At 53.8% G+C, this 25,243-nt stretch overlaps 6 protein-coding genes across 6 annotated transcripts; 3 read left to right on the top strand and 3 right to left on the bottom strand.

Moving 5' to 3' along the window:
• Positions 1 to 84: 84 nt before the first annotated feature.
• On the bottom strand, positions 85 to 897 carry G647_07826 (uncharacterized protein; the record flags this gene model as incomplete). Its single annotated transcript, XM_008732138.1, has 1 exon — positions 85 to 897. The coding sequence occupies one exon, from the start codon at positions 895 to 897 to the stop codon at positions 85 to 87; it is 813 nt and encodes a 270-aa protein (XP_008730360.1).
• A 790-nt stretch (positions 898 to 1,687) lies between these two features.
• On the bottom strand, positions 1,688 to 2,800 carry G647_07825 (uncharacterized protein; the record flags this gene model as incomplete). Its single annotated transcript, XM_008732137.1, has 1 exon — positions 1,688 to 2,800. The coding sequence occupies one exon, from the start codon at positions 2,798 to 2,800 to the stop codon at positions 1,688 to 1,690; it is 1,113 nt and encodes a 370-aa protein (XP_008730359.1).
• Positions 2,801 to 11,971: 9,171 nt separating this feature from the next.
• On the bottom strand, positions 11,972 to 14,327 carry G647_07824 (uncharacterized protein; the record flags this gene model as incomplete). The annotated part of the gene is made up of 3 exons (XM_008732136.1): positions 11,972 to 13,675; positions 13,726 to 14,025; positions 14,076 to 14,327. The coding sequence occupies 3 exons, from the start codon at positions 14,325 to 14,327 to the stop codon at positions 11,972 to 11,974; spliced, it is 2,256 nt and encodes a 751-aa protein (XP_008730358.1).
• A 3,286-nt stretch (positions 14,328 to 17,613) lies between these two features.
• G647_07823 (uncharacterized protein) lies at positions 17,614 to 18,951 on the top strand (the record flags this gene model as incomplete). The annotated part of the gene is made up of 1 exon (XM_008732135.1): positions 17,614 to 18,951. One exon carries the CDS (start codon positions 17,614 to 17,616, stop codon positions 18,949 to 18,951), a length of 1,338 nt encoding a protein of 445 aa, XP_008730357.1.
• A 785-nt stretch (positions 18,952 to 19,736) lies between these two features.
• G647_07822 (hydroxyacylglutathione hydrolase) lies at positions 19,737 to 20,411 on the top strand (the record flags this gene model as incomplete). The annotated part of the gene is made up of 1 exon (XM_008732134.1): positions 19,737 to 20,411. The coding sequence occupies one exon, from the start codon at positions 19,737 to 19,739 to the stop codon at positions 20,409 to 20,411; it is 675 nt and encodes a 224-aa protein (XP_008730356.1).
• Positions 20,412 to 22,536: 2,125 nt separating this feature from the next.
• On the top strand, positions 22,537 to 24,810 carry G647_07821 (uncharacterized protein; the record flags this gene model as incomplete). Its single annotated transcript, XM_008732133.1, has 1 exon — positions 22,537 to 24,810. One exon carries the CDS (start codon positions 22,537 to 22,539, stop codon positions 24,808 to 24,810), a length of 2,274 nt encoding a protein of 757 aa, XP_008730355.1.
• Positions 24,811 to 25,243: the final 433 nt, after the last annotated feature.

The following is a 25,243-nucleotide window of genomic DNA, read 5'->3' as shown; positions in this document are numbered from 1 at the left end:
ATGGCACGAAGTGGCCGTCGCTCCAGGTTCAGGACTGGCCATAGGCAAACAGAGCCTCTTGGTTGTGAGTGGCGATCTTTCTTGTTATGTGTCTTCTATTACGGTAGATTTACGTTTGCGCGATGTCGCGCCAGCCGCTACAGACGAAGCTGCATCCAATCCTCCTTCCATCAATACATGTTGACTCGTGCCACTGCTTGGGCCATCCTCGAACGGCACGGCAGAGGTGCCATTCGCCAATTCTCTGGCCTCCCTTGAGACCCGTTGTCTCTCTTCCAGCTCCCTCAACGCTCGCTCCGGATTTCCAGACGCATGCTTGACCCACCACCGCTCCCACAACCATTCCAGGGCTTGCTCCGTCATCTTCTTCAAAAGTGGCACGCCAGGGATGTCACCGTGCGAAACTTGATGTCGGATATCAACAAATTTTTGCGGCATGCCAATGGTAGCTGCGTGAGCGTACATGGAGCTCTCGCCTTTGCCTGAGACGGTTGTCACCTCCTCTTCGCTTTCAACTGCACTGTCCTCCTTGGCCATCCCGGCAATATGTGAGCGAGCCACGTCACGATCGACGAATGCGTTGACAAACCTCGCGAAAGCCATAGCGTAGATGCTCTGCATTGCCGACTCAGAGATGAATGTAGCCGACGAACATCTTCTCGCTTCATCGTGCAGTAAGGCCTCGGTCAGGCTCGCGGTAGCTTCCATGGCCGGGGGTAGCTGGCCGGCTTTGAACATCCACAGATTGACCTTGTCAATGGCCCGCTGTCTCATGTCTTGTGATGAATCTGATACCGTCGCGGAAAACACATCCTGTTTCGTGTGGTTGGGGAAGAACCAGTCTCGGACCAAAGCGAGGTAGGACTGGTGCCTCCATGGTGGAAATTGCAGAACCATGGTTCTAGAGTTGGCCTTGGCGAGAACGGCGGTTTGGTAAGGGTAAGGGTAAGGGTTGCGCTCGGAGCTGGCCGCCCTTTCATCGGATGTGTCGCCGGAAATATACAAGGCGCAAAGGCGCGAAAGGTGCTGCCCAGAGCCGAAATTGAGCAACCTGGGACGAGGTGTCCGAGTCCGCACGAGTCCGCGTGTCAGGCTCGATCAACTATCCAGACGCTTCATAGCCGCTGCTCCCGGATGATTGAGATTTCTCTCACAAGAGAGTGTTTCGTGGAGACTGCTAATTAGAGATCTCCGTTCCGGTCGCTGAGGGCGAAAGTCCACATCCGAGATTCGTCGTCGTAAGCGCGCACAGGCCAAGCGCACGGGCTGCTCGACCTGTGGTATCGAATGGGGAAGTGGCTTGGAAGGTGTTAGAGCGGGGCCGCGGTGGGGTGCTCCCTTCACTCGTGCTGATTGGCCTGCAATTAAGCGCATCCCTCCGCGTAACCTACCCAGAAGACGCTAGGGACGACCGCTTCGAAAACCTAGAACATGCATCGAGACTTCTGTACGAGGTACGGAGTCCCGTATTCAGCACGGCTGCGCGAGTAGCATGCGCAGAGGAATGAGGGCTGTGTCAATAATACATCTTTGTGGAATGTTCTAATCTAGCTTCGCCATCTAACGAGCTTCTGGAGGCCGTCACAGAAGGGGTATCATCGCTCAAAGAACAAGTCCTGGACCCTGCTGTCGAGGTCAGGCATGCTATACAAGAAATTCACTGGTCGTTATGCTCGTCAATCGTGCATCAAATCCACCCATAACCAGGCTCATGACTGGTATATTCTGCTGGATAGTAGGCGCTGTTCATCTGCCTCAAAGTCGCCAAATACTGGGTAGCCAGAGGCTCCGGTCGTGGCTGCATGCCATACGTCAGATGGCTCGCAATGGACTGTGAGTCGTAGTCAGTGGCAGCAGGTATATGCCACTTCTCATCCGCTTCTTCCTGCTTGATGTCTTTCTGGTCGTCGTCGTCGTCGTCGTCGTCGTCGTCGGTCTGGTCGACTTCTTCTTCCTCATCGTCACATTCCTGCTCTGTCGGCTCAAAGGACTCTGCGAGTTTCAACGACTTTCCCACTGAGCCTGGAACTCCACCGAACAAGAGGGACGATGACTGAACCTCGGCGGGAGAGTCATAGAGACCCATGGCAACCAGTTCCTCCGAGCTATCCTTCGACTTCGTCTCAATATTGCCAAGCGACAGGGTGTCGAGCCCAATGTTCTGCACCGGCAGGCAATCCGGAGAGGACGGCGCTGTTTGGACATTTGGGTCCATCGCCATATGGTTGACTTGCCATGATGGTTGCGTTGAAGATACATGGGCATACAGAGGAAGAGAGTAAGGATCGGGCTTGCTTTGGCCGGTCCATGTCTGTCGGCAATACTCTCGGCCGTCGTACGACAGGCTCGGATCCATGCCTGGAAGATCGTCCAGGGGTGTGAAGAGTTCCTGGATCTGGGGCTCGTTCATCGGAGTGTAGGCGACCGGGGTGATGAGACCGTTCACCTGAGCCGTCGAGAAACCCCAGCACGACGACTCTCCTCCATTGACGGTAGGACTTGGATTGAAATTTGATGCCTCGAAATAGTCTGGATGCCAACTAACCGGCCGGGATCGTGCCGCTGTTGAGTTCTGCCACTGAGAGTTTGAGCGAAGATGGTCGACAACAGATCTTGTTCTCGATGAAGAGGGAGCAGCGGATGTCGTTTTCCTTCTACCCAAATTGCGCGGGCTGCTGTTTCGACTGTTGGGTTTGACGATTTTGCTGGGACGGGCGAAATAAGAAGAGTCGTTTGCAGAGACGCCGGTGTTGGAGGTCATGTCGGGAAGAGGGTAGCTCCATTGCTGGGAGGCAGCCATGGTCAAGGAGGTGGTGTTGGCGGGTTGATGAAGGTCGGAGTATTGAGTGGCAGTTGCGAGCCCATATCTATTCCCCAAACAGGAGTGGACGGATAATGGTCAGACCCGAGCTCGTAGTGGATGTTGTCCCAAGGGGAACAGGCGAGATTAAATTGGTACATCAGTCACGCCCGACAACAGCTGGTCAGAGTTAGTGAACACAAACCGAGCAAAGAACAAGGGTGGAGCAGTCCGACCCAGCACAAGGGTGAGGAACGTGAAGTGTAAAAGTCAAAGCATGACGAGCATTGATAGGCAGAACATCCATGGCGTCCAGATGATCTGATTGGCGGCTGTTGGCGATTTCGCCAGTTGGGAAAGAAGGAGGAAGCAGGCTGGCGAGGGGCGTCCAGGAAAAGGGCGGTAGCGGTAGCGTCGACGTGCGGACAACAGGCCAACTTTCAAAGGGTCCCGTCGCTAGCCAAGTTGCGACCAGCACCGGCACGCATATTTCCGCTGGGGCCTCATGGCAAATGGACCGACTAGGACACAATAAGAAACAACCAGGTGTGTGGAGGGGTCAAGCGGGAATCCGAAGTCAAAGTGTCTCGTCCGGCGAGAGACACGAGAGGCAGGAGTGGCACGAGGGAGTGAGTGGCGTTGTACGAAGTGTGCCAGGCGGACCATGACTCAGTGGGTAGCGAAATGAATTATCCAAGGCAGCCTGGAACTGGTGGAACGCAGGCGGTCGCTGTCGCTGTCAGAGTCGCCAAAGCGGCCCACAGGCCAGATGCGGATGTCAGAATCAAGTCAAGGGCGATCGAAAGCGCATGGGGCTCAGAGACGCTATTCTGTGAGCTCCAGGTGACCCAAGAACACAGGTTTAGCGATGCCCGAGCCCGCCGATCAGGGAGCATGCGAGCAAATCGAGCGTGAGAAGTGGCTCAGCCGAACATGGTCAGACGCCGGAGTGGAGGAGCACGCTAGAGGCCAAGAGAAGGATGATGGGATGATGGGGTGATGCAGGGCCACATTCACCACCTTGGGGTCCTTGATTAGCAAGGCGAATGTCGGTGGCGGACACGGGATGACGCGGTTGCATTTCTTGATGTTTGGGTGCTTCCGGCAAGCTAGTGTCAAGGCTTGAGCAGGGTTCAACGGCACCTGGATCACACGAACGGGGTTATCACACCCTGAGCTAGAGTTTACTCTCTTCGCCCAGTCACTCGTTGCATCCGAGTTGGAGCCATATCTGTACCCCGAACGGAACAGGACACAAAGAACGGTCCATAGCAATACCACGGTAGAAGTGACGCGCCGCTGTGTCGTACTCGGATCCATCGAGCAAGAACTTCGTAAAGATCTCCGAGATCGAAAGGATATTCACACGACTTTCGTGGGTCGAGTGTCGAAACGAGGTACGTAGATTGTTCGTTCACGTTAATAGAACCCCGGATGCGGTATAGTGGCATTCCAGGGTAGGCGCCACTCGAAAAGTTATCACTGGAAGTGGAGAGCAAACGTAAAGGGAGCGCGAGACGCTGGAAGCGACAGGCTAGGAATGCGGGCTGTGCGAAACGGGAAAGGGGATGGTGAGAGGGAAAACGCAACGGCTGGGGCTGCCATGTGGAGTGCACGGAGTGGATCCGGAGAGAAGCGTCCCAAAATGTCAGGGATGAGGCACGTCAAGGGTATGAGAGATTGCATATCTGTCGGTGATGGACACGGTAAGGTTCCAAATATGCTTGATATAGCCAATCCACCGAAAAGTCTACAAATTCCCAATCCAGTCGTAGAGAATTTTGAAATGTGCCGATGAAGGGATATTGGTCCTGCATACTGGATACGAGTAGCTATTAGGGGTGAGAGTACCCAGAATGCGGGACGAGAGATTCTCGTTCTGACCAGAACCTGGATCCGGCTCAAGCCACAAAGGAGAAAAGATGAGCAACCCGGAAGCTGCCAACGAAAGGAATCTACCCGGTCGGCTGGAGGGACATGTGTTAGGCGCTTGATGGGAGCCACAGCCTCGATGAAAACTGATGGACAGCCATCAGCCAAAAGCAAAGCCACGGTTGGGCCTCGGGGGCGTGGATCGTGATGCGGCAGACTTACGAATCCGACCCTTGCAAGGACAAAGATGGGGAGGCTCCAGAGGGTGAGAGGCAGCACCAGCTTGAAAGCCCCCTGAGCCCTGGCTGACGCCCGCATGGATCCTGGAAGGCCTGCATGGGCGTGCCGAGGGCATGCTGCGGAAGGCGGAAGTCCACCACCGACTAATTGGTTGGCAGTCACCACCGACTCACCACAGGTTCTGCCAAGACATGCTCGTTTCTCATCGAAGGTCGAGGAAGTTACTCGACTTAGTTAGCTTTGCGTTGCAGCGGGTTGAATTCCCAGCATGCAAATTCTACTCAGTAGTTGCAGCCTGGGCAGCCTGCTTCAAGTCGCTACCTTGCAAGTCCATGCACTACTGAAGTGGTAATAGCGAATCGCGCTGTGAGCAGATGCGACTTTCATGGTTTGGCGAGTGATGAAAAATCATTGATGTGGGTGCATCCCCTCGATCCACCAGCGTACCCAGTACACAGTACTAAATATTCTCCCCATTTGGACCTGGATCATGGTTCCATGCTCGGTCGAGGTCAGCCTCTTGACCCTGAACCCTGTTGAAGCTCCTACGCCCCTCGACAATCGGTCGAGGCACACTGCGACAACCCGACTATTCCCCATAACACCACTGCTCTGTCACCTCGGCCTCGAATTCGTATTACCGGGTACTGTGTCCATCTTAGTCCGTGTCCGCGTACACAGTACACGGATTCGCTCGCGATTGCAGGGACACCAGTTCATTCTTGGGCTTCACAGATCCATGCCGGTCGCGGATTGCATAATTAGAAGTCTCTCGAATATCAGTCAGGAAGGATATGGGTCCATACCGTCAGAGCACTGGCCGATAGCACCTGTTTGTCATCGATCCAGTTCACTACCTGACTTTCATCGGTCGATCAGACCGTCGCTAAAATCGTTCTACAATCCACGGTAGTCTTTACTTTGTAGACATTGGGACCAAAACTTGCCGTGTGCTTCCAGCGAACATGTTGATCAACGTGAAGACATATTGGTTGAATACCTCCTGCGGCGGCGTGGCGCTTGCAACCCGCAGTCCTCGAGTGTCCGCAGGATCCATCAGTCCGAGCTTGACACGACACTACAAATTACACGGCGAGTTCCCAATACGTTATGGTCCTGATAGCTATGAGTACGGAGTACCCATTCCGATAAAGCGCCCTTGGCTGCCAACTCACCCGAGATCAGCAATGTTGAGCGTGATCGGGGACCACTTGCCTCGCGACTGCTGTGTAAGGTTAAGCTTCAGGCCACAGGAGCAAAAGCCTCCTGGAATTTTAAAACACCCTCCGGATGAGTTAGACAATGATCCGACGAAGTGACAAGTCTTACAAGGGCGGCCTGCAACACAGTGCTTCGCTATGAAGGAATGTGTCAGTTTACCCGGTATGCAAAGCACCCCGTTATCGCCGTAGAAAGGACACAGTACGCTTCCAATGACCAAGTCTGCAACCCGGGATGCTCGGAGTTACACGGGCAACAGTCCTGGATCAACACGAGAAAATATCACAGATTCGATTATTTGCAGCCCGGGGCATCCTCCGGCATCTGCCCATGGCCTCTTGAGGTCACACTGGGTGGCTCAATATCGGATAGGCCTTGCAGAGAATGGACGTGTCGAGCAACACCTGACAACCAAGCGAGCGGGGCGCTTTCCGTCCTCGAAAAAGCATGGTGATAATCCTGGCCGGCGTCATCAACAGTGATCACCGCCTTCGCTTGAAACTTTGCTTCTCGTACCTGTGCGGTAAGTCATGATATGCGGCTGCAAAGCCCAAGCTAGCAAGTGTGCAGCCGAGGACTATCCTTGCAATCAGCGCCAGCAACTGTCACAGTCCTCCTAGGGCATCTGACGACTGTGTCCGTGCAAGGGGTATTCAGCAGCACAGTATGGTGGCATTTCGTACCACCTCAACAGCGAGGCTAGTACTCGTCGAATCTGTACCGCAGGATCAAATAGAAGAGAACTACTAATGCCCCTGCGCAATGGGTGACTGCCGACAAGAAAGCACGCACAGCAAGCAGAGCACGTTTTCCAGGCCCTTCTTGTGGGTCGCTGGTCAAGAAGTTCCACGAATCAAGGCTATGCAGGGTGATGGAATGTCGGCTCCGCCCCAGCATGAGGATCACATCGGGATCCAACCCTGGCTTGATCTGACGGGCTCGAAAGTTTTGAACTCCAAATGCGCACATCCAGCGAGTCGCTTATGCTCGAAACCCTCCTGTCACTCGGGGTGTCACAAGCGCTATCGCCCCAGCTTTCAGGCGCTTGTATCCCAGGAGTGGACCATACCAGGGTGCGACGCACGGCATCGTACGGATCTCTCGCGGCCCATACCCTGACACCTGCGTTGAAGCGATGTTGAGTTTGCCAATCAAAGCCACCTATTGTTCCCAGAGGCCCGTTCTAGGTTGGCATGGCAGGTCCCCAAAGATCTCACTCAGTTGGCTTCTGAGTCTGCATACGATACGCATCAAACTCGCATTATCCAACCTGCTTCAGTAGCATGGGTTGCAAGACCATCCCGTTGTAGAAATGCCCTTACGGTATTGGGCTGACCATGGTAGAATACCACTCGTGTGCTATTTACACGGCTGATACCAACCATCGCCAATGCTGCGCACGATCTTTCGCCCTTCTCTTCGTCGCAGCTAGGCTTGCGGGCGCGGTGCCATCTCGGTGGTAGACAGTCAGACAGTGAATGGGAGCTAGCATGCATGCATGTACTGGGTATGAGACGTGGATTAGACGTGTTAAACAGCGGCTTTCTCTCACAGCCATTGTCTCGTACCAGAAATTACTTGGTGTGGCAAGGTGGTGCCCGTAGTCCCGCCTTGCTGCGGCGTGAAGTCAAGGTTTCGCAAATTGGTTCGATGGGATTCCACTGGCCACCGCAGCTATCGGGGCGTGATTGTGGAGGGAGAGGCAGGCCGATTCGGCCCATACTGCAAGCCCAGCAATTTGCAGCAAGTCGAGGTCTTGATTATCGAAAGCCCCAAGTGTTGATCGGTTGGCGTTCAGAGGCCGGTCACAACACGCATGACCTAACGATGACAGGACAGTTGGGGATGCGCCTCGGGATTTAGTGCGCAGTACCCAGGACACAGTACGCGACGCAGCCTGTTCTAGCCCTTCGAGAGCTGGCACTCGGAGTACCTCGTAGCTCGTACAGACCGTGATGACGGTCGCTTTCCGTCCATCCGTCGATCATGAGCATCGTGCCTCCAAGCCCACATCAGCTGAGGCTCCTCCGGGCTTCCTCGCTCCTCACAGCTCCTGTCCATCCAGGCGACGACGGATCGGCGACCGACTCGAAGCAAAAAGAGATTTGACGGGGGCCAGCCGCGCCCCTCGGGGCCAACAAGGACCTGCCTGCAAGGAATAGTACTACCCATTGCACCTTTCACTTCTCCATCCCAAGATCCTGCATCCTTTGAGCAGAGTCGCCGATCTTTTGGTCACCTTTCGCAGCCGCATTCTTCCCGCAAAGGACACTAACACCCTTGACTAGTAGGAGTCGCCGCATGATTCGATCGACCAGTCCTCCAAACCTCCATTCCGAGAGCAAAACCAGGCTCCTGCAGTGTCAGTTCGATTCCGCACAATTCAGAAATTGAGACGCCCAGCCCGAGATTGGAGCACCGCCTGCAAGAGCTGCTGCTTCCCCTGCACAACAATGCCACCGTCGCTGTGTTGACACCGCAAAGACTCCGACGGCGCACAGCCGGCTGATGCAGCCAAGTGTCTGACATTCAGCGTGCGCCTTCGATTGCCACGTCTGCAGCAGCAGCAGCAGCAGCAGCAGCAGCAAGGCATGTTCAACATGATACGACGCAGGCGTTCTCTCTCTCCTGCGGGTCGATGCCTGCATCTGCTTGCCCCCCTCGCTGAGTGCCCATGATCCTGCTGATCGCGACACCGCTTCCAAACTCTAATGCAACCTTGCTTCTCTTTGTCCTGGTCAGGAATAATCAGACCCCCGGGGCACACCTGTGAGGCGTCCATCACACGTGCGCAATCCATGGTTGTCGCCGATAACACGGGTCCCGGGCATTCATCCCGCAAGTCAGCATTGATCTTTCCACTTGACGCTTAACTTAGACCTTGCTCCGTATTACAGCAGGGTTGTGCTCCGTACGAGGTACGGGAGTACTTTCGCCACAAGGGCAGGCAAGACACGAGTACTCCGACCCCCTGGTAAAGTTGCTGTCATTGCATATTTGTGTAGGTATTCCCTGCGCCTGCGCATCCTTGCTTCCTCGTCCACTCGCTTCGCTTGAGCCGAGGGGCTCGTATCCAAAGCTTCGAGGAGCACCCGTCAAGCTCGCATCAACTCCCTCGGGTCTCTCTTGCTGACCCGTGTGCCCGTGCGTTGTCACTCCAGGACGCAGGTCCGCCATGCGACCAGACATGCCTGTCACGTCTGCGACATACGTGATACGTTTACTATTATCGACGTCAACGGACGCCTCAGCAGCACCCAGCGGCAGCTTTCGGCTTCGCACGGCACGACTCGTGACATGATGTGACCTGTGCTCAGGTTGATCGGCTTGGCCACACTTTGGCTGCTCACTCGTCGGTTGACATCCAACAAACCACCACCACCACCACCACCACCACCACCACGACAGTCCATGCATGCATGACACGGTGGGTGGCATGTTCAATTATGCGTGCTGGAGTTTAATCTAACGCGGCAAAAATGTACGAGCTCAGACACGGCCCCATACACAGCACTCCATACTCGGGTGGCAACAGACAGTAGACACAGTACACCTTACCTCGCACACGGGACCTGTAAGCTCAGGGATAGTCAGCTGCGATTGGCATAATTGATCGGCCACCGTCATTCCCAAGGACGAGTAGCTGTAAGTCGTAGGCGGCCACGGGCGGCCCATCCGGTCGATGCCAATGAGACATCTCCAGGTTGTCATGGCTTCGGTACAGTACATGCTCAAATTGTAATGTTGCTGTGCACTACTGTAGACGGGGTCTCTAAATACTGTAGGTAGTATTTCGGGCCAATAATACGGGTAAAGACTCTCGGCATCCTTGACCTCGCCCACATCCTCCGAGACGAATAGTGCAGCTCTGAATTTGCTGAACTCCCTTTCGCGTCAACCTCACAGCCACGTACAGCACAACGAAAGGTAAAAAAGACGGTGGCGAGGAAGTTGAGCACGCACGATAGACAAGTACCGCCCTGACCTAGACGTCCAAACCATGAAATGAACGAACCTCTGAACGACTGGCTGAATGGATCTACAGATGAGCCAACCTACAGTATGATACTGTGGATCGTGGACTGTAATTACAGTGCATCGCCGGCATTTCCAGCACCAGAAGACAGACAGACAGACACTCCCTCCCTTCCTGGACTGTTCAATGACAACTTCACAGACGTGAGGAGGAGAAGACCTACTCGCGTCGCGTCACGTCGCGTCGCCTCTCAGAGGCAGAGTCAGAGTCAGAGTCGGAGCCTCAAATCTACTAGCGACGTCGCCAGAAGATGGGCCATGCTCTTCACTCCAGCAACACTCCGTCGCGGAGGCGAGACGATTGTGCGAGTATGAGTACGAGTACGAGTACTAGCTCATTAGCAGGTACTTCACCCAGCTGAAAAGGTGAGGATGCGAGGATGCGACATCGAGGTCCTCTGCGAGGCGGCAGGCAGAGACAGATTCACAGGCAGAGGCAGAGGCGGAGGCAGACAATGCACCTTTCCTGGCACTGGCACGAGCACGACAACACACAGGACGAGTCCTCACCAGGTGAAGTCCACTTCCTTTGCCCTCCCCTCGCGTTCACATTCACATCCTCGTCCACATCCTCGAGGTACAGTATATCTCTTGCGACTAGGTCGACTCGAATGAAGAAAGACCGAATCTACTGAACTCTATCGCGTGCGTGGCGCGTGCGCGTACATGCACACTCCTCGCAGGCAGGTCGGGCAAAATGAAGGGAAGGGCTCACTGAGGGCGAGACCGGCGCTCCCCATGCGGCCTCCATGAGCGATGATGACCCGTTGACGATTTCGCCATTACAAGGTTTCAAGTCGAGTCCGGCTCTGCACGACATACTCACGGTATTGTTACAAGCAGACACCTGGCCTTTTCCGCTGGCCTGCCGCTGCTCTCTTTCTTCCTCTCCCCCGCCTCCTACTACTGCCGTTACTGTTGCTGCCGCTACTACTACTGTTTCTATTGCTGCCGCGACTACTGCCGTTGCTGTTGCTGCTGTTGCTGCTGTTGCTGCTGTTGCTGCTGTTGCTGCTGTTGCTGCTGTTGCTGCTGTTGCTGCCGTCGCTGCTGTTGCTGCCGTCGCTACTGTTTCTATTGCCACTTCTGCTTCTGCTTCTGCTTCTGCTTCTGCTTCTGCTTCTGCTTCTGCTTCTGCTTCTGCTTCTGCTTCTGGACACCACGCCACGCCACGGGGCCCCGTTCCATCCAGTCTGTCTAGACTCTGGATGCCGCATCCTTGGTGCAGTCTCACGCGTGGATATGCCGGCAGGCACTGGCAGGCACTGGCAAGCCGGGGCGGGGGCGGTCGACTACAACTACATATGTAACGAGGACGGGCCGTAGGTGCGCGCCCACGGCGGTCTTGCAACTTGCAGTTGACAAAGGTGAATTTTCAACATTTGTCCTGACGTAAGCTCAACACTTGGTCTAGGTGCCTACGTCAAAATGTTACGTACCGTGATTGGCGTATTCTACTCGGCGGACTAAGGGACGTTCTCTTTTCGTCCTTTCTTGTCATGAGCGACGGTGAGTGTATATTTACGCGCAGGACAAAAGAGACGATCGATCTGGAAACAATTGTCGGGTGAACCTGCAACGGTTCTACTTGAGCCGACAACGATGTTACCAAGGCAGCGCAGTTCATGACCTGATCATTTTACACTGATACGTATGTACATTACTAGGTATCGTTGATTTCATCGACTCACGTTGAGCATGAGCAAAATTTCGCCCATTTGGCAAACAGGAATACCAGATTCTCACCCTCCATCACGCTCTCCCCGGGGTATCGACATTCAAGGCACAGATCCAACAGACGACTTAGATGGACACCTGTTCCGCATAACCATCCAACTCTCTGAAGAAGTTCCTGTGCTGCGACATCTCCCAGAAGAATTGGCCGGCAAAGTCTTTGGTGTCTTTGGAGATCTTGACAGCTTCCTTGATGATGCTACCGGCCTGGGCATCTGCAGCAGTGACTACACCATACCAGTTCACCACTCCGTCAGCACCCGCACCAGCACCTGCCAACTTGACGTTCTCAACCTCGGTGAGAGCGGCGTGGACAAGGTCGACACCCTCACCTACGGCACCGATGGCCTTCAAGTGACCGAAAGCCTCCTTGACCCAGAATCTCGCGAGACCCATCTTCTTGAGCGTCTTGATCGATTCGGCACCACCTGGGATGAAGAGAGCATCGAACATGGTCGATCGTTGGCCGTTGATAAAGTGATCTGCCTTGACTTCTTTCGATCCGTCCGCAGACTTCATGGCTTGACGCTTGACTCCTATCGTCCAGGGGACAGCCGACTGTGCGAATACCGCAGCCTTCATGGCCTCGTAGGCGCCGAGGTCGAACCCATCTGCGATCAGGATTGCGACGCGACGGCCTTTGATTGTAGGCTCCTTGGGCATATAGTCGAACTGGCTGAGACCCTTTGCTTTCTTGCCGTGGTTGGGCTGGAGTTGCACCTCCGGTGACTTGGCGCCGGCGTTCTGCGCCACGGCCTGGGCGAGTGAGAGATCGATTTCGGCCAACCGGGTCACCATGCGCTCATAAACGATATCATCGTCGCAATGGTCGAGCTCGAATGAGAAGGCTTCGATAATGTGCTTCTTCTCGATCTCGGACATGGAGTTGAAGAACAGTTGAGCTTGCGAAAGGTATTCCTTCCATTTGGGAGTCAGTCTGCGGGCTTTGACTCCAGGGTATGTGGCTGGGAAGGACTCAAGGCCGCCCTTTCCGCCTTGGCCTGTTGGCGGGTTTGCTTCGAACCGGTTGGGCCAGTAGTTGGCTTTGCCTTTGCTAATGGTGTGTCGTCCTTGGCCATCTCTATTGAAGTTCAGGACGGGGCAGACGGGTCGGTTGATGGGTAGTTCCTCCCAGTTGACACCCAATCGCGAGAGTTGAGTGTCTTGGTAGGAGAAGTTGCGGCCTTGAAGGAGAGGATCCTCGCTGAAGTCGATGCCCGGAACAATGTGGCTGGTGCAGAAGGCCACCTGTTCGGTCTCCGCGAAATACTCGTCAATGTTGCGGTTCAGTTCGAGTTCTCCGACGTAACGGATGGGCACCAGTTCTTCGGGCCACACTTTGGTGGCATCAAGAATATCGAAATCAAATTTGTCTTGGTCGCCGTCCTTGATGGCTTGGAATCCGAACTTCCATTTAGGATAGGCTCCATTCTCAATGGCTTCCCACAGATCTTTGCGATGGAAATCTGGATCCTGGCCGGCCAATTTGAGGGCCTCATCCCAAACCAATGAATGCACACCTAGTTCGGGTGTCCAGATGAACTTGACGAAGGTGCGCTCGCCTTTGGCGTTGATCATCACGAATGTGTTGACACCAAACCCTTGGATCATGCGATAGGAGCGGGGAATGCCTCGATCGGACATGGCCCAGAATAACATGTGGGTTGCTTCTTTGTGCAGGAATGCGAAGTCCCAGAAGTTATTGTGCGCAGTCTGGCCCTGAGGGACCTCGTTGTCGGGCTCTGGCTTGAGGGAATGCACAAGATCCGGGAACTGCGGCCAGTCAATTGGTGCACAGTTGGCAGCTTCGATTCGAAACTTACCTTGATGGCTTCTTGAATGAAGAACACGGGAATGTCGTTTGCCACAATATCCCAATTGCCCTCATCTGTGTAGAACTTGAGAGCAAAACCTCTGACGTCTCGAACAGTGTCTGCGCTACCGCGACTGCCCTGCACGGTTGAAAACCGGACAAAGATAGGTGTTGTTCGAGAAGTGTCAGTCAAGACGCCGGCCGAGGTGACGTCTTCGCAGCTTTCGAATAGCTTGAAAGTGCCGTGGGCACCAGCTCCTCTTGCGTGGACAACACGTTCAGGAATACGCTCGTGATCAAATCGGTGGATCTGGCCATCATCAGTATGCGTGTACTGGTCGGTGTCAGGTGGTAGCTTACTCTCTCTCGGAACACTTCATCTTCTAGCAGCGTGGGACCGACATGGTTGCCCTTCTCGTCGACAATCTTTACCGCATGGTCAACATCAGACACTTTGGCACCCCAGTCGGTAGTGGTGTTCTGCTTGGTATCGTGCTGGTTCTTCTTGTTCTTCTCCAGGTCCGCAATCTTCTTGTTGTGCACAGCACCTTCGACAGCGCCAGCTGCGGAATTGCCGATATCGCGGAGGGTGTTTGAAACTGTGGTAGCCATCTTCTGCATGTGATTGTAAGACGCCAGGAAGGAATGGATGGAAGAGGGATGTGAGGACGATATAAAGGCAAAGTGAAACAAGTATGAGGCGGGGTTGTCAGGACGCGTTTTTGTTGCCCCTACAGACGTGTCTACCAATTGCAGCTTTGCCGATACAAATCAGTGAAGATTTTCTCTTATCACTTTCAAGCGAGCAGCTCTTGCATCACAAGCAACGTGCATGACAGGACCACTGCCAGAGGCGTTCGCTCTTGCCCACGAACGCGTGTCAAGGCGAGGCACAATAGGCTCTGAGCGGACCAACGGACTGGTGTGTGCGGAGTCTGGCAATGTTCCCACCCAGGAGCGGATTTCGTCATGATCACAAAGTCCTCGAGAATTGATGCTTGTTATGGCAAATTCGGGCAGGCAACTGCTCGCACGAGAACTCGTAGATGAAGGCCATTGAAGGAGCATCGTTGTGGTGAGACCCGGAAGACTAATCCGACTGCCCCATAATTGCATCATGGTGACGACTTGATTCTATTGATCGTTTCAAAGGACCAATCAAAAGCTTCCCGAAACCAGCGAAGCACAGTGTCGACTATCGTCATGGGTGTTTGCCAGCAGGGATTCTTTGCACTTGCAAAGCTTCACAAACAAAGCATGAGCTCTGCGGAACACCTGAACGTGCGATCCATATCTCGCTGCGACTTTCCTAAAGAGACCTGGAATCAGCGAGGCATGTCGGATAACCCGAAGGGAATCAAGAACGCAATCGGATCGACATAGTTCCCGGAACATGGCAAGGCTGGTCCAGATGCTTATCCAAATCTCGCTGTGTCGAGGTATGAACTGTACTCGCACCTCAGGTAGCGGGAGAAGGTAGATCTTTGTGTCTCCTCCGTCTCATATCCTTCCAGACTTGTGAGCATTCAAACTCTTGTTGGCAAGGCTGAAGCTGTTGTTCGCCAGAACCCGGAGTTCTTGCCACGTACCATATACCATGTTGAGTAGAGAGATATTCTAGTCATTCTCCAGTGCACTCTGCTCCGGCAAGCAGATTCGCCATCGGTACTCGTACGAGGTATAGTACGGCAAATGACGTACGCCTCCACGTTTCTTGAATGACTTCGTCGCACAGACTCGTGCGACTGCTCCGTGGCAATGAAAGAACATACATGTCCAGAACACATCTTCTTGGGCCTAAAACCTTTTTCCTTGTTGCAGGTTTCTCCTTTCAGCCGTAGCTTCTACAGAAGGGATGACTTAGCTGCGTGGAGAAGTTAAGTCGCGCAAAGCCAGCTGAAACGTATGGAGCTCACCAGATGGTGGTCAGTTTGCCATAAGATGGCGTAGGCTACCTCTGCCTCGCATCCAAGGACGCCGTCGCCGAGCACAGGTGAATGTTCATAGGGGCAGCGTGGCTGCTTGTGCGGGAGTCCGATCGACGTGATATATCTCCCGCATTGTAAAGGTCAAAACATTCGGTTAACTGTGGTACCTAAGTACCAAGTTGCGATCGATGGACACGAGGTCATTGTCGTCAGTACACACACATCTCATCTTTCAAGACTTCTGCCATGGACGTGCTCGATTTCTTGTATGATGGATGGGGGACCTTCTTCAAGAAACTACTTGCAACCTTTCCAATCGAAGTGGTGACTGTTGTGATTTGAAACTGGCAAGCGCGACTAGCGACCAGCGACCGGATCTCGAGAGACCGCCTGGCTCTTAATCTGCTACCTTGTTCAGTTGGCCAGTGCGGGGATTAGAGAAGATGATCCGGCATGGATTTATTTGTGTGCGCTTGGGTTATCATGGAGTGACTAACAAGTAAGTAATACCCGCTTTACAAGTCATTTTCCTTGCTGGATATGACTTGAGTCCTGTGCGTCAGGCCGCCGAATTTAAAGCAGTATACTTAGATAGGTGATGAGAGGTCTTGTAAGCTGTGACACTTATCGGATTCTTGCCTGTGAAGAGGGAGGTCAATGGGTCGGTTAGCTGAATGAGGTCTTCCTCGAGTCTTCTCATTTTCACAAAGGAGCTCGGAGACAGTCATCAATCCGCGATCTCGTTACGAAATTCACGGTTTTCGTCAGGTAATGAGTGAAGTTAGACTTTCGCGGGAATCGACCACTATCCAATAGCCGTTGTAAGAAGGGAGCGATCTCCTTCACCGGATCTCAGTTTGTGCTCTGGTGGAATAGACTGCCGAAAGCTCTCTCTCCGGGCGGTATCCAATGAGGGGTGCAGGCGGCTAAGCGACACTCTCGCTATGTGCGCGTTTGAGGGTTGTTGGACTCGTGCGATGATGGAGGCAGAGTTTCTCGTCGTAAGTTGTCCTTGTTTTCGTCGAGGGCGAACGCATATATTGCTTCCAATGGGAGCTTCTTCGAGCTGTCGTGTTCGGTTACCTCGTATGTATTTGCATGTTGTGGTGTCGCCAGCGCCGGTCGGCGATCTCCTTCCCCACGCCAAGAGATGACATTGGGCACGAATCATCTGCGTTCAAATGCTTATCAGTTTGTGGTTTTGAGCTCGATGTGTGACGGTCTCGTGCAACTCCGCCTCTCGCGGTCACAGTTCGCCCTCCTTGATGGACCCGTCATGCAGCCTAATGTGGAATTTCGGCTCACCAGACCGCGATGGAACCAATTCTACCTCGCTGGCTGACCATTCAATGACCATCTGACCAATTCCAGAGTCATTGCGCAGTGTCATCTGCACATAATCAGCCGAGCTTTCTTCGGGTCGTTCCACTGCCGCACCGAACGAGCCCCGAATTTAAGGCTGTTGTTCCTATCTGACGTTCCTTATTCATTTGGGATTATGGGGTGTGACTGCCTTATCGGGCGCCTGGGATCTATCACGCCCCGGAGGCTTGCCTGCACTCACTTCCACCTCATCCCCATGCACAGGTGTACGGCCTCTTATGGTATCCTATCCTTCATTCGTCCTGTATTGTTTCTTTCTTTTTAGACTTTTATGAACGTACTCACGAGGGTAGATCATTAACCGAGGAACCACCCGTCCCCAACGAAACCCATTATCAGCGAGACATAGCCTCTACGTCGACCGAAAGTCGAGCCTCAACGGTTCCTGAACGAGGATCTGCAGCTCCCGAGACAAAGCGCGGTCAGAAAGAGGAAAGTCAACGTTGATGGGGAGGAATATAGTACTTGAGATTGGACAAACAAACTTGCGGACGGCCCCTCTACACATACGGCAACGATAAAGCGGTTTCAGCCGACTCGGGGGGGGCTCATGCATGGTCAGAACCGCGTCCTCGTCTCAACACACAATGGCTCTCGCATATATACCCTTTAGAGAGCTTGCTCTACCAGACCATTGCGCGCCGACCACGCCGCTCTTGTCCAGTCTTTCCTCACAATTGGGAATTTGTGTACCCACCCCTCTGGCTGCGTTGTCGACGCTGCTCGGCACGTTGTCGATAGTGTCATGGCTCTTTGCACAAATGCCTCAGATATTCAAGAATTACCAGATCAAGTCGACTGCTGGGTTGTCTATATTCTTCCTGGGCGAATGGCTACTTGGTGATTTGACAAACCTGCTGGGCGCGGTGTTCACTAAGCAGGCCGGCTGGCAGATCATCATAGCCAGCTACTATGTCTTCGTGGACCTGTGCCTGGTCATCCAGTACTTCTGGTACAGTCACGTGGCCAAGTGGGTCTACGAGGAAAGTCTTCACTCGTCTGGAAGCAGCGACATCGACGATGCAGACAGTGCAATCATCAATGGACTTTCTCCAATTAACACCCAGTTTGCGGACGACGGCCCGCTTCTTAGAGACGCTGACGACCACTCTTCCAAACGGTCCACTCCTACAAACACTAATGCGCCTCTCTTTTCCTCTGTGAGCTACGGGGAGAAGAAAGGCGCCGGCCCCCAGGACATCATCTATGGCGACAAAATGGCATCAAGTTGGATAGCTTCGCCCTCCCCACGTACGCTGCTGTATGCAGCAACCATGTCCTCGCTCGCTTCCAACGTAGCAGCCGCCCCTGTTACCTTCCCTTCGGATCACTATGTGCACGGCATACACCTTCTCCGCGTCGACACGCCTCTCGAAATTGTAGGAACCATTCTGTCCTGGTGCTCGACCTTGCTCTATCTTGGCTCACGATTGCCTCAACTGTACAAGAACTGGCAGCGTCAATCGACTGCGGGGTTGTCTCCACTCCTGTTCTTTGCTGCTTTCTGCGGGAACTTCTTCTATTCCGCGTCGATGATCACGAATCCGAATGCATGGGCCGATTATGGGCCTCATGGCCACCACGGCTGGGTCGATGCAGACGGGAACCAAAGGTGGGCGTGGGTCGCCAGAGCAGCTCCATTCTTTTTGGGTGCAGCCGGGGTCCTATTCATGGATGCGATGATGGGAGTCCAGTTCATGCTGTACGGTGAAGAGGAGGAGAGACTCGTGAAAGTCAGGGATAGCCATGGCTACAGCCACTGGGAAAGAGTCAGCGGTTGGATGCGAGGTTGGATTCCCAGCATCGCAGGAAAAGATAAGGTGGTAGACTTGGCTCAAAGCCAGCGGTTGTTGAATGAGAGCGGGCATCTCACGATGAGTCGGCGCAGAAGTCATCATCATGTGGATTACGGTACAGTAGAGTGATAGACATTCGTATAGAATATAGCATTGTTGCAATGTCTCGCACTCCGCGATGCCCATGCCAGTCACCTCCCAGCAGCTGAATCTGTGAGTTACGGACGAATGACACCCTGGACATCATACTACTGTACCACACAGTACGAGGTATCAACACCATTAACGCTGTTGCAATTACATCATCAATCTTGGAGATTCGCTTGCGGATTTTCTCCGCATTGACTTGCTTTGCCTCGACGAGCAGCTCGCTCACTAAGTGGTCAATCCTGCACAATACCATTCACTTATAACTCGAAGGCCCATCTTGCGAGCCTCTTGTCGTCTCCAGCGAGCTTCAAAGCCACTTCATTCATGATCACATCGCGCCTCATCAGGCCCTTACTCTCCACCAGCGCCGCCTTCGCCTCTCTCGTACGACCCGTCAATACCCCGCATATATCAGGCCTTGTACAGCAGCCAGTGAGAAAGATGCATATCCTAAGCATTCCGATGTGTACGTCGATCCGTGTTCTTCCCTGTCGTCGGTTCCACCTTGGCGGTACAGAAGGTCGCAGGGGATGAGTGTGTGAGCAAAAGCTAGGGTTAGATATGAAGCGCTGTGAACGAACGCTGACAACAATGGGATGTCCCAGGGGTGGGCTCGTCCAACAACTACGCCTACCTAGTCAGCGAAGATGAAACCAAAGACGCTGTGATCATTGACCCGGCAAATCCTCCCGAGTAGGTCCAGACTGCCTTTGTGGGACCGCTTGCGCCCCGGACAAACTTAGCCGCAAATATAAATTCTGACAATGGACCTCTCCGCTAGAGTCCTCCCCGTGCTCGAGGAGAAGTCGAAGTCCCTGAAGCTTACCGCCATCATAAACACGCACCATCACTGGGATCACGCCGGCGGTAACAAGAAGATCCTCGACGCCTTCCCCAATATCCCCGTCATAGCCGGCAAAGACAGCGAAGCCGTATCAAAGACGCCCTCGCATGGCTCGACGTTCTCAATAGGCAAGAATATCCAGGTCACGGCACTGCATACGCCGTGTCACACCCAGGACAGCATCTGCTGGTACATGGAGGACAAGGCCACGGACGACCGCGTCGTGTTTACAGGCGACACCCTGTTCATCGGCGGATGCGGGAAGTTCTTCGAGGGGAACGGCACGGAGATGAACAAGGCGCTGAATGAGATCCTGGCCGCCTTGCCCGACGATACCAAAGTGTTCCCCGGCCACGAATATACCAAGTCGAACGTGAAGTTTTTGAAGAAAGTAGACGGGGACAACGAGGCCGTGCAACGGCTGGAGAAGTTCGCCGACGAGAATAAAGAGACACAAGGGAAATTCACGATCGGGCAGGAGAAGGCACACAATGCGTTCATGAGGACGAGTAGTGAGAAGATGAGGAAGGTGACGGGCAAGAGCGAACCGCATGAGGTGATGGCCGTGTTGAGGGAGATGAAGAACGCAAGCTAATCAGTCAGTCACTTGATCGGACGAAATGTAAAAAGTCTCTTCTTCCCGGTACCGAGCTTCACAGTGGTGACATTCCCAGTTCGAGGTTCCTTGTTATATCCAGAAGCCATTCTATGTGACGTTCGAAAACACATCTTAGTTCAAGATTTACGGGTCATCAGCTCGGCTTAGGATTCCATTTGATGTTGACTATGTCAACGAGCCGGTTGTCCGTCCACGCACAGCATTGTCCTTTCTGTAGGTCCTGCGCGTCAAGGCCAGCGTGGGATGATCTATGCGGTCTCAGAAGGAGCAGCCACCGAACAGGTCTCCCTTGACCAAGTCGATGAAGCCCTTCAGGTCCTAACACAGCACAGATGGGCCGGTGATCGTCGCTGACCTTGTTGAGCTCTTCAAGACGTTTTAACAGAATTGTGTAGGCAGAAATCCTCGGGAAGCCAGGTATTTAGACAGACGCCACTGCTGTACGGGGTTTTGGGCACAGCTCCCGAACCGACGGGTCTTTATAAAGACTGTCTTCTCGCCCAGAGATGGCAGCGCCAGGGAGGACATTCAAACAATCGCAAGTTTGGGCCCTTGCAGGGCCTAATACTGATGCTGTACAGGTTCAGCCACGGGCTTCTGGCAAGGAGCCCTACTGTAATATGCTGTCGCAAAGGGACACGTCGCGAGTCACCATCACTTATCGCACCTCCCCCCAGCACTCTCGATCTCTTCTGCAAGCCAAGACACACGCAATTGTACTATCTACGGGCGCCTGGGGGTGGACGATAGGGGGTGAACCGCTCATGTACGGCCAGAACTCCCTGTTCCAAGGATGATTGATCTACCTTCCGATCTGAAGATGTCTGAATCTCTGAGGGCGCCTAAGATTTTAATCGTCCTCGCCCTCAACCGACCAGGAAACTTACTCTGTCATTTCTCGTAAAGACTTTCAACGTCCTCTGCATGACCTGGATGGCACTCCCACCCAATGACACCTCTTCGATCTTGATCCCATTCACCTCGGCCTTTCTTCACTCCAATCTCCACGAAGATCTCACGCCTCTGCGACATTTCGACCCCCTGGACGTTCTTATATCTGCACCGTCCGGCCCTCCTCTCACGGGGAGAAAAATCCGCCGTCAAAGCATAGGCCGTACTCTGGTCCGCAAATCCCGCACCCCGTCCGGAACCAAGTCCCTATAGTCCAGACGACCCTCACGGTGCGAAGAATATCTTGGACGCGGGCGAATCCAATGCGTGGACCCCGTCAAAAGGCAGAGCATGGTTCATGCCCTGACGTGCAGTCTCAGGGATGACCAGAGGGTGAGAAGTACAAAACGACCCTAAATAGCTAGCTTCCTGACTAAGACGAACGACACTGGATGCGCTGAAGAACTGCTGTCCCTTGATCAGTTACCGGTGCTGAGGCTGTGGAGTAAAGCAATAACAACCACTTGGTCACGAAATGCTCAAAGTAAAGTGGGATGAATAGGTGGTGTACGGGGTTGGATTTCCGGGGGCCAGTCCACCGCTACCTCTCCTCCGCGGGGCGCATGGCCTTTTTTTAAGACGGAACCGCGCATGGTGAACCGCACCAAGGGCAGTAAGGACGTTCCTGGATAGCCACTTCTACCTCGATGTCCGCCGCGCCAGTTAGCAAAAGTGGTGACAGGTCGAGACACATGGTTATGTAAGCGTGCTGTAAGGCCCCCAGCCTTGTAACTCAAGCCCAGACGCCTTTCCTCCACATTCGCGAGCCTGCTGCCGAGCAGACTGGCACAGGAGTTCTGCGTCGAGGTTTCCGACCAGTAGGACTTCAGAGTGCTCAAGCTCCAGGGGGTTTCCTGACGTTTGATGAAGTCATTGTGCTGGTGGGCAGAAGGGTAAAGTCATTTCCCATTCCAGAAGAGGCCGCTCTGGGGGCACGCAAGGTCGACACCATTCATGCGTGAATAATGCCAGGGAACCAGCACCCCGATGCAGCCCTTGGCGACGGCTGTCTTTAGGAAAACATGTGCGCAATCTAGAAGGGTGTATATTAGGTGACATGGTTAGCTGAAAGTCAGACTGAAGCCATAGAGCTCAACTTTAAGAGTCAACCAATTGGCGTTAGCTTGCATAGTTCCTCTAACCACGCACCATGGACCATGTCCTGTCGAAGGAAGAGTTGGAGGAATTTCACCACCACATTCCCGAAATACCATGGTTGGGATACGATCACAGACCGTCCGAATTGGGTGACTTTGACGACTATGCTCTGCAGCGAGGATGGTCGAGAGAGAGACTGTTCCACCTCAAAGAAGGTAGACTCGGCGATCTAGAGAAAGAAGGCTTGAAGGCGTTCCTTCAGAGCTGGTTCAGCATCGGTCTGTACGAGATGGCGTTGAGCCGGAGTCTCGACAAAGATGGCTTTATCGTCCAAAGGGATTCGTCTCTCTTCTTCAGCAGCGAGCCGTTGCGACAGCTGTTCAAGGATCTGCGGGAGGAGTTTCAAAACCTGCCGAGAGACGACCCACACAAGATCCAGATGTTGGAGCATTTAGTTCGGGTCCTGACATCGGCCAGTGTCTGGAGCCGTATGCTGGGTGAACCGCAACTGTTTATCAATGTAAACGCTGACTTCTGCGACGACACCTACGAGAGTATCATGCGGCTTTTCACGCTCAGCGGCGTGGCCGTGCAGTATATGGGCGAGGTGCTCGCAAACTTTGTCCAGGGGAGCTTTAGAGGCCGACTGCAGAGCCCCTGGATCCCCATTGACGCATATCAGCGGGCCCTTGCCGAAAGATTGGTGAAACGCGGCTGGTGCCCGTACGTGAAGACCATGTTGAGCCCGGTCAATATCATTGTCGCGGAATATGCCGCGATTGTTGGGCCTCCAGCCACCAGGTTTACGCACAATTCATGCTCGGCTGACGGCTGTGTGCGGCACAACATCGACGAAAGCACGTATAAGCCTAGGCATATCCGCTCGGGATGTCAATGCCCATTCGTAAGACCCAGCTTGCCTCGGATCGCCGAGGTCCTAGACAGCGGGCGAATACCTCTGATGGATTTCAACAGCATCTCGGAAGCAGAAGATGGCATGACTGTTGAGGTCGTGCCCATGGAAGACGCGTCCATGTTCTCTGCCGTATCCCATGTCTGGTCTGGCGGGCTGGGCTCGACCTCGGAAGAAGGCCTTCCAGCATGCGCTGTCGATTTCCTGGCCAGCTACGCCGAAGTTGCTGGGCCGTCGAAACTGACATGGATCGACTCACTTTGCATACCGAGAGAGAAGCGGCTGCGGAAGATGTCAATCACCGGAATGAACAAGGTGTACACTCGAGCATCCAGGACGCTGGTATTGGACCCTGAGCTCTTGCACGCGGCGACAGCCAACACTCGACGGTTGCTGCTCTGGGTCACAACCGCAGCGTGGATGCAGAGAATGTGGACACTTCCCGAAGGCCGCTTGTCTCAGGTCCCTCTCTTTGCCTTCAATGATGGCGTTGTTTTGTTATCGGACCTCATGAAAGATGCAAATCGAAATGATTCCGACAACCCGGTCAGCGGCTCCCTGATGCCTGATCTGCTTGGCTTATTCTCGGCGAATATCAATCCGCTTCGGTACATCCATCAATCGCTCTGTTATCGGACCACGAGTAAGCGAGAGGACGAGGTACCTGCTCTTGCAGGGTTGTTCGATATCGACGCCCGGCGCATACTCGAGACCAAGTCGCTTGAAGATCGAATGGCTATGTTTTGGATAGCTCTGCGGGAGAAGGTCAGGATTCCGATGAACATTCTCTTTTTGGGTGGGGAGAAACTGCCGATTGCAGGCCTTCGTTGGGCGCCTAGAAGCCTTCTCAATGCCGGCAGGCAGTTGAGTCTGCTTGGACCTCCCAGCGGTGTCACCACGTATGACGTTGAGTTGAGCGACAGCGGCACTTTGACCGCCACGTATGTCGTGATACGCTTGCAAAGAAGATCCAAATTGCTACTCAACAAGTTCAATCCGATCAAACTCGCGTTCAATCCGGATCCTGGCTCAAGGGAGGTGCCCGTTGGCCTGTTCACGATACTTGTCATGCCAAAGACAAGGACCGATACTGAAGATGCTGGGATCTTGGAAGACATCGATGCTTTTGCGGTTAATGTAACAAACCTAGAGGCAAGAGCAGGACGAGCTCTCGCCAATGAATTGTTGTCCTCGGTAAAGACAGTCATCGCCCTGACCATGGAGAGCTCGCCACCAAGGCCATTTGAAGAGGAATCTGGCGCAAATCTGGGTCGGCCGAAAGACGAACCAAGTAGCTATGCGCGTACACACTCATTCATAGCGCGTTATCGAATGCAATTGTCACCGATTGAGACACTGGGAGATGAGCTGATCACAGGATTTGTTGGGTGGGCACGGATCTCGATATCATGAGCCAAGCCGCCTGTGCAAGGGACAGGATCCCGTCGGTAGCAAAGCAGAGGAGTTCGTCTGATTAGCCATGTCTGGACGCCCTGGACACGGTACTGTGTAGACACCAGTCCACGCATGGATAGCCTTCACCACTTACCCCGCGGCCTTACTCGAGACTCGTATTGAATAAGAAAGGTGCCATTCTAGTGACCCTGTACCTAGGCTTTCAGCCGTAAAAGACGGATCGGTGAATCCTGAGTGTTGTTGATGGAGGGAGCCACTTGACCTGCTGCATGGACGGGTTGTGTGCAGTCCTCGATAGTGACTGTGATGTTTCATACTCGGCGGTATTCGATACAGCAAGACGAAGCCCACGAGTTGAAGCACATATGGGTCGCAGGGAAGGCTCTCAGGAGTCGTACCTGAGGGAAACAGTTCCCTTGGCTGATGCTGC

Source organism: Cladophialophora carrionii, assembly GCF_000365165.1.
Source record: "Cladophialophora carrionii CBS 160.54 unplaced genomic scaffold supercont1.6, whole genome shotgun sequence".
In the NCBI taxonomy this organism is placed as follows: Eukaryota; Fungi; Ascomycota; class Eurotiomycetes; order Chaetothyriales; family Herpotrichiellaceae; genus Cladophialophora; species Cladophialophora carrionii.
This window is presented reverse-complemented; position numbering and strand designations above follow the sequence as displayed.